The sequence below is a fragment of the Triticum urartu genome, chromosome 3, assembly GCF_003073215.2.
Source record: "Triticum urartu cultivar G1812 chromosome 3, Tu2.1, whole genome shotgun sequence".
Lineage (NCBI taxonomy): Eukaryota > Viridiplantae > Streptophyta > Magnoliopsida > Poales > Poaceae > Triticum > Triticum urartu.
This window is the reverse complement of record NC_053024.1, coordinates 608,608,146-608,616,566: the sequence shown is the minus strand read 5'-3', so window position 1 is coordinate 608,616,566 and position 8,421 is coordinate 608,608,146. Positions and strand designations below refer to the sequence as shown.

Sequence of the window (8,421 nt, the reverse complement as noted above, 5' to 3'; positions counted from 1 at the left end):
GCGTGGGACCCATGAGCTCAGGTGGCGCTCCCCACTGGGGGGTGCCGTGTGAGATCGTGACTCTCCTGTATATCTTCTAACCTCCTCCCGAACATTCTAAGGTCCCTTCTGGTCTAGAAAAAATCACCATAAAGTTTCATCGTGTTTGGACTTCGTTTGGTACTGATTTTCTGAAAAGTCAAAAACAAGCAAAAATAAGTGGTCCTTTGTCTACAAGATGTTATTGGTAAGTGGATTTCACAATAAGTGGGGGTTGGATTATGGAAATAATGATAGGTGGACATGGTTGGATTGTTATAAATTACGCAACTAAACCTTTTTCACTACTTGTAAGAGGTTGAGATAATGAGATTGCCTCATGGACCAAAGAATAATGTAATAGACTTGTTTTTCTTTTATGTTTAGGGCCAATTTTGGCTTTTCTAGATTAGACATTCTTGCCCTTGTCTTTCCCTCCCCACATATGGTGGTCCTGTGTACAAGGCAGTGAGCCTATAAAGGGCACTCATGAATCAACTATAACATTCTCTCTTTTGGTAGCAAAGTACTCTCACTAAAGGTGCGGCCTATGTTCCTTTGAGACAATCCACTTTTGGCAACTTGGGCAAAGTGAACCTCCTTCCAAGCTAGGGGCTTAGAGAGGAAATGTCTCGAGGAGAACTTGCATCGTATTGAGTGTTGGTCGATGACACGTGGTTGAGTATCAGAGATGTACTCTTGGTCCACCCCTCGATGGGATTACACCTTGCTCAATTTGGGAATTGTAGTTGAATCCGGTTAAAAACATCATTGTCTGAGAATCTCGAGTACTTGTACGCCTGCGTTTATAATTGTCAAAGTGTGACTATTGTCTGTAAGAATGAGTTGTATCTTTTTGGAAATTCTAAAGCCTTCTGAATATACCAGAATTTTTACATGTCCACGGGGAAATTACTAATGAATTATCTTGGTGCTACTATAGATGAATCTAAAAAGAAACATGTAGAAAATAAAATTGAGAATATATTTGGATGCTAGCGGCAGAAAGTGCTTTATATAGGAGTGAGATTAATCGTCATTCGGTCTGATCTCTCTAACATGCCTTAAACATTATGCCTTTCTATATATTACATGTTGGGCCTATAAAAGAATTGATTTTCTAGAGCCAAGCTTCTTTGGCAGGAAGATCAACAGAAAATTGCCAACCTAAAGAACAGGGTGGTCTTGGGGTTGTAAATTTGAATATTATGATCAAGGCTTTGCTAGCTAGTTGGATATGGAAGCTTGAGACTTTTTATGGGGTGTGTCAATCTAATGAATATATCCTACAAATGAAATCATTAAGAAATGATGCATTCAAGGATTAAGGGATTATGTGTGGTTTGTTTTATTTTAATAAAAATGCTTTTGTTGCTGCCATTAAGGAATGTTTTGGATAATGTTCATTGCAGGGAGATACTTTGCAACTGGAGAATCATTAACACACGCGTTGGTGTCTTCACAACTAATTCTATGTATAGAAGCATGGTTTCAGTTAATGCTTCTTTTTTGCATAAGTTTCTCTGGAAAGTTGGATTAGAAATTTCCATGTTTTGACCAAAGAAATTTAGTTGGAAGGGGATAGTATGCCATGAAGTTGCTCATCTATGCACAAAGTAATCTGCAAATTGGATTTGGAGTCCAAGTGAATTAACTGACTTCAATGCTTGAGACAAACGAGATGCAAAGGTATTCCTCAGCAAAATTATGTTTATCTCACAGGGGAAAGCAAGCCACCTGAGTAAAGTTATCACTGATGTACAATTTCTCTGGCAACTTGAATAAAAAATTGTCCCAGCTCTGCATTACTGCTCAGCTAAAATAAATTATTGGTACATCAATGGCTAACTACATGACCAATTGCTACAGATAAAACAAAAATGAAAACCAAGTAAATTCAACTATCTTTTGGAGGAACTGTATGACAACTAATAACTCTAGGATGTACACTTTCGGCAGTAAGAAAGAGTTCCTCCATAAATCAACCCTGGTAACCAGCAGACGACTGACTGAAAAAGCTTGATATGATACAATGAATGAGAGCACCTGATTCAACAAAATAAAGACTGAATTGTAAGGAATCTATAGAACGGGGAGCAGCATACTGCAGCTTGTTTAATGCAGGAGGAATAGCAAAGTTTGAAATGCACCTGAGCCTTTTGAGCTTCTTAGTTTGACTCGTTTGCACTTCTTAAAGAAAATCTAGGAAGCATGGTGCTCTCACTAAAATTTTGGTTGCTCAAGGCACTTCTCAAAGAATCGGCTACCCTGCACCATGAAAGAAACAGTAAGTACACCTGAAATAAAGCAGCTGACATATTGGTGTAGTTACAGAAGACCATCTTTCCGCACCTTAAATGCAAAAGTAATATCTGAAATGTCAATCTGAAGCATTACTCTTCTAAGCTTATCTTCTTTGGATTGCCCTAATTTCAAGTATCCCTGCAATGCAAACTCCATCAAACACTCAGATAACTTTGGTTTCTTTTTCTTCTAGTATTGATGATACATAATAAAGAACCATGGGTGTTTGCATACCTGATCGCTCAAAATCATGCACATGTTAGAAAATTCAAGCATCCCAACTGCTGGAACTTGGGTCGATCTACAAATTTCTATGTATGATTTGTTGAGCTGTAACAAGGCATCCATAGGCAACTTAGAACGTCATAATTATACAGGATGTGAAGACCAAGTGTGTTCATTCAGAATGCTATCAAGTAAATATTACCTCTCCTAGAGTAGTAGCCTTTTTCCTGGAATGTTGAAAGGTATTTGCCAGTGCACACAGCACCATCTGTCCAACCAAGATGGCATGAGTGAGAATGAGATTTCAGAAATGAAGCAAAATAGCTTAATTATAAGATGAGATTATGAATTAGTCTTTACCTGTTGGTGTTGGGGAAGGCACAGTATGTTATTTACTACTGCTGGCCTGAAAGCCTTCGACAAGGCAATGTCCATATGGTCAAATGTCACCTGGTAGAATTTATGTTAGATTGCACATAACATTGGAATGTGGGGTCTAAGAAGAGATATCACTATCTTCTAAAAGGAAAGTTGTTTTTTTTTGGCAAGAATGATTAAATCGGATACAGGAACACAGCAATAGCATGTTATCTGTTCTGTAGCATTCTCTCAAAAAGGTAATTTAGTGCACTGAGGATTTAGAACACAGCAATAGCATGCCAAGATACATTCAAGCCTAGTAGTGGATGTTGTTCGAATATCAGTTGGTCATTTGGGAATTGGGAGGATAGACAGAATGAAGCAACACTCAAGATCCAAGCAGTCCAATTGGTCACAACTGACATAGGCAGACCGCATTCATTTCAACATTCCTGGCAGATGAACTAATGGCAAAAATCAGATCATTGTTTATATGAGCTACAGAGGTGTGGCTTGGTGTAGAGACCACTTTATTCAAATTTAAACATTCCTGGCGAAAATAAACATGAGAAACCAAGAAACTTACAACTCCAGCTCCTTTATCAGAAGAATCTTGTAGTCCTGATTCAAATATTTCCACAGCACTCCTGGAATAGATAAAAGGACAAACTACATTTCAATAAGCCATACATAAGCACCAACCATATCCAGAACTCTTTCAACAATAGATATGCTTTATATTTTCATCAGCTTTAATAATAAAGGTGGCAGATTGCAAGGTAATATGATAGTGATCTCCACAAGAAATAAATTACCTGCAAACACCAAGAGCTTTTCTCATGTCTCCAGTGGCTGCAGCTACTTTCTGATAAAAGAATAAAGCAAAGTTAAAAACTCAGAATGTACATATTACCATCAGAGCATCAGCATCCCTAGCACCCTCACACCAGATTTCCTAAACCCCATTTATGATCACTTTACCATATCCCTTAGCAGCACTTATAGGCACAAATACTTCCGATTTTGCTAGTTAAAGCAAAAACATGTTATACATAACCACACAAGTAATTTATTTGCTAGTTTTTTTTCTTAGCACCTACCCTCACATCATTTAGCATTGGTGCTAGGTAATTTCGCCTACCTTTAGTGTTTGGTTAGCATCTAGTGATGTGGATACTCTAAGCCATATCCTGGTGTTGCCCTAAACAAAATGTATACTTCCTCACAAAAAAGTACTGCCTGATTAAGGATAACTGGACTTACCCTAGCACAAAATTCTATCGCCATTGGCTCGAAGACATCATACTCAAGAACCTGCATAATTAACAACATAGAAAGTTACATACAGCAAAACAGTTTAAGTTGACAATTTATGGAACACCTGTAAGCTTGAATTAGTCATGTGGGAAAATACCTTTAACCTATGATTAATTATGTTGGATATTTGATCCTTGGAATAGGCTCGGAAAGTTATAACAAGTGGCTTGCCTGTAAATTAGTGTCATCATGCCAAAGAAATATTAGTTTCCTTCATGTTAGCAGACATAACAACAAACACATTAGCAAGTAAATTGAAGGAGCCATTCAATTTTCACTACAGCATATATAGTAAGAATGCTTACAATTTAAGGATTCAAGCTTTGGAAGAAACCGATCTGCTAGGTCTATTGCATTTGCAATTCCTGAAAAAGATAATCAACGATCAGTTAGCAAAACAGTACAAAATGCTGAGTAAGATTGTTTTCCTTTTCTTTTCAAGAGTTAAAAGTGTACAATGTAGGTGTGAGTATCACAGAAAACTAACCTATCAGTATGCATCTCGAGAACTGGTGGGTGGTAAGCATGAAAAGGTCATGTAGCACAGCGCGGTCTCTTGTTATCAAGTAGTCCATCTCATCCACAACGACCAATCTGGCAAGCGGTGACATACAATTCAGATAGCATGATCAAAATGGCAAGAAAAGCCATCATCGTACAAGCAGGGTGCAGATAGTTCTTACAGCATCCTCCTTGGAGCAGATTCTTTGTGAGAAAACATACGCTGCAGTTGCTGAAGTGGTGACAATTTGCCACTTGCCTTTTTCCGAACCTGGAATTTTTCAAGTATCTGCATCAAAATCCCTATTAGTACTGCATGATCGGGGCAATAAGAAGATTTGAGCCCATAATTTAGCAACAATGCGTACCTTGCCAAAAATGTCAGATGTGTTTCCAAGGTTCGTGCAATTGATTGACAAATCATCAGGCGTCTCCATTCCCATCTACGCGCGAGACAAATGACACACAATTTGACAAAGTTTCCTTTTGAAACAGAGAAATTTGCTCACATACTGAAATCCTGTAATGTACCTCATCAGCCCATCGCGACACGCTCTGCTTGACCTTGCTGATCGACAGTGTCTTCCCTGTACCGGGGCACCCGCACACGTAGAGGCTCCCCGCCCTCTCCTGCTGGACACACGCCTTGCAGAATTCGAACACGCGCCTTTGCTCATCGTCCCTGCAAACCAGGCCGCACGAGGGCGTCGTGGCCACGTGCAGCGCCTCCTTGACCGCCTGCATCTGCGCCGGATCTGGGGGGCACAGTGAAATTTTTGGCCGTCAGAACCAAACAAGGAAAGGCAGCGGATGGCTGGAGTGAGATCTTAGAAAACTTGCCTCTTGGGTTCCACTTGGGTCTCTCCGCCGGGACGAGGTCGCCGTAGAGGCGCTTCCGGGAGGACTTGGGCGACGCCGAGAGCATCTTCGGGGCGCCGAACTGCAAGGCCGAGCAGTTGGTGCACATTGTCAGGAGATGTGAAATGAAATGAAGCGGATCCGCGCGGGGCAGGGGGGCGGAGAACTTACATTGCCGGTGCCGGCGAGCGGGGACTTGTGGGGGGAGGTGAAATGGGGCGAATCGGGCGAATCGGCGGCGCGGCGAGCGGTCATGCGGCGCTTGGCCGCGCTGCTCGGGGTGGTGCCGGCGGCCGCCGGGGAGGGGGTGGCGGCCGTCGGGGACGGGGTGGCCGCCGGGGCAGGGCTCAGCGTGGCGCTGCGGAGCGTCGGCATCGGGAGAGAGTCGGGAATTGGCGACTGGATTTGGTGGTGGAGGGAGAATTTGGAGGGAGTTGGGGAGGAACTGGGCGCGGTTGAGAGGGGAGGGAGGAGGGTGGGAAGAAAAGGGCGCCTCCCGCGGCGGGAGGGGGCGCGTGAGCGCGCCAACTGGTTTTGGACTTCGCGCGGGAAGGGACGGCAGCGCCAGATTAGAACGCGCGCTGGCGGCTTCGGTAGTTTCTAATTTTGGCGAATGGGGGCGAGGTAATGACTCTTCAGAAATGGAAAAATATGCGGGTTTCATTTAGAAGGAAAATTGGTACAGTGTCGACTGAGTGGAGTCGTTTTTACTTCTTTTTTTCGATCAAAATCGTTTTACATCTTCTTTTGGTCTTTTGAGAAACTACTTCGATCAGACGCAGCGAAGCAGCGTTGGATGCGTCGTTTCACACCGACGCCTACCGTCATTTTCCGAATGTAGTACGTAACAGCGTACTGGCGACACAAACCTGGAAGTTTTGTGCTCCCGGGTCTCTAGAAAATTTAAATCTAAACTCTCACATGCAAATATAGAATGGACTATGTGTATTATAATTTTTCTTTTTTGCTAGGGTTGGAATTCGATCCGAGTCGAGCTAGCTCGGCTCGACTCGCTAGAACTCGTTTCGTTAACGAGCTAGCTCGACTCGGCTCGTTATTATAACGAGCTCAAATCCAAGATTGGCTCGACTCGTATAACTCGCGAGCTGGCTCGTTTAGCTTGTTAAGCTCGTTAAAGATATGAACATAAAACCCTCAAATATTATAAAAATAATTATGTATATATTAAACATATATATCACTAACAATAGTAATTTCCTTGTAACGCATGAGTCTCCTAGGCGGTTGGGCCTTCAACGGCTAGGCCTTGTGTTGTGCGCCTAGAACATAGGGTGCTGAGTGGCTGATCTTTTTTTGTATTGGGAGTGGCTGGTCTTTTGTACCGAGCCTAACGAGTTACACGAGTACTCGTGAGATTGGCTCGTTTAACTTGGTCTATAAACGATCTTACACTAAAGCTTGGCTCGACTCGTTATTCTTCGAGTTCGAGTCGATTCGAGCCGAGTCACGAGCTACTCGTTTAGCTCACGAGCTTCGAGCTTTTTTTCCAGCCCTATTCTTTGCCTATGAGCATTGTATTGATTTTTTTTTAGTTTGATGAAGAAAACGGGGGCAATGAGCTAAATCGTTTTTTTAGGTGTGTGAAGTTTTTGGGAAACGTTTAAAATCGGACGGCTGGCCGAGCTTCTGGCTGGTCCGCGATCACTCTCTTGCGCACTCGCACCACTTCTCTTCGCGCTTTGCCCACGCATTCATGGTCCTACGTGCACCGGTCCTTATCCGCAGGCCGCAACACCGCTCGTCCACACAATCCCCATCTCCATAGATTTTCCTCGTCTCCCTTTCTCTTTTTTGCCCTCCAGAACTCGTCCGCCTGCCTCGCGTGGGTCGCCGCATCTTTAGCTCTGGTGAGCCTCACCACCGCCAGGCTCCCCTATGCTACTTCTTTCTCCCTCCCCTTCCTACTCTCCGACACACCCTCTTGCCGATGTAGCTACTATCGGCCACGCAGGAGCTGCGGCCGACAGACGGAGGAGCTACATCCAGCCACGCCGGGAGCTACAACCGACGGACGGATGACCTAAAAGTCCGGGAGCTACAAACCAATGATAGTCATGCTGGAACCAACACGCAGGGGGGCTGCAACCGGCGCACGCCTATGCTGGAACCAACCATCTCCGATGCCGGAACCAACGCTCCCTGTGCTGGAACCATACTATGGAAATGCTGGAACCAACCATCTCCGGTGTTGGAACCGTGCCGTGGAAATGCTGGAACCAGCCATCTCGGGGAGTTAACACTGCAACTAGCTACAACCCGGCTTACGACGAATCGGCAACGGCACCCCATTTTCCTGGGACCATGCAGCGCAAATTGCTGCGTAGGGCGACCACTAGAGTGCTGCCACCTCGCATGGGGGCAAAGCAACGGCCGGTGATGACGGGACTAGCCACGGGTTGAAACGTCGACGCCGAAAAAAGTTGCTACATCGGACCCTTTTTGCTATGACCGGCGAAATTTTTTTCTGTAACCGGCAATCGGAGGGTGAGTACATTCTTTTGCGAGCTCGGCGGCGGCGTGATACGACCAGCGCCACTAGAGCTGCGACCGTCGCCATGGGGAGCTACACCCGCAGGCACACACTACTGCATGCATGAAGCTGGCGAGAAACGCAGGGGGCGACGACGGTGACGACAACCGACAACAACAACAACGATCGATGGCTGTCGGTGCAACGAACCCTGGGTCTATTGCCCAGACCATGCACAGGGCCAAAAGGAGCAAGGTTGCACCATCCAAGACAAGGCCAAGCTGAAGAGATCAGCTCTTTGAGAAATTAGAAGGCAGATCAAGAAGACCAAGTCAAGCCAAACGAGC

At 44.4% G+C, this 8,421-nt stretch overlaps 1 protein-coding gene across 1 annotated transcript; it reads right to left on the bottom strand.

Annotated features, from left to right (window-relative positions):
- Positions 1-1,703: 1,703 nt before the first annotated feature.
- LOC125548832 (cell division control protein 6 homolog) lies at positions 1,704-6,064 on the bottom strand. Its single transcript, XM_048712365.1, has 17 exons — positions 5,755-6,064; positions 5,566-5,665; positions 5,257-5,480; positions 5,094-5,168; positions 4,908-5,014; positions 4,712-4,818; positions 4,530-4,589; positions 4,322-4,395; positions 4,171-4,221; positions 3,723-3,772; positions 3,494-3,554; positions 2,908-2,997; positions 2,750-2,815; positions 2,557-2,652; positions 2,371-2,460; positions 2,169-2,286; positions 1,704-2,064 (listed from the first exon to the last, which is right to left on the bottom strand). Exons 1-16 carry the CDS (start codon positions 5,956-5,958, stop codon positions 2,242-2,244), a joined length of 1,500 nt encoding a protein of 499 aa, XP_048568322.1. The 5' UTR covers positions 5,959-6,064; the 3' UTR covers positions 1,704-2,064; positions 2,169-2,241.
- Positions 6,065-8,421: the final 2,357 nt, after the last annotated feature.

What these genes read in the sequence shown, in the direction of transcription:
- LOC125548832 (XM_048712365.1), bottom strand. Translation starts at nt 5,958, where the DNA reads ATGCCGACGCTCCGCAGCGCCACGCTGAGCCCTGCCCCGGCGGCCACC. An exon ending in TCTGCTCCAAGGAGGATGCT is followed by an intron (nt 4,819 to 4,907) that starts GTAAGAACTATC and finishes ACCGCTTGCCAG; the next exon opens with ATTGGTCGTTGTGGATGAGA. An exon ending in AAAGCTTGAATCCTTAAATT is followed by an intron (nt 4,396 to 4,529) that starts GTAAGCATTCTT and finishes ACTAATTTACAG; the next exon opens with GCAAGCCACTTGTTATAACT.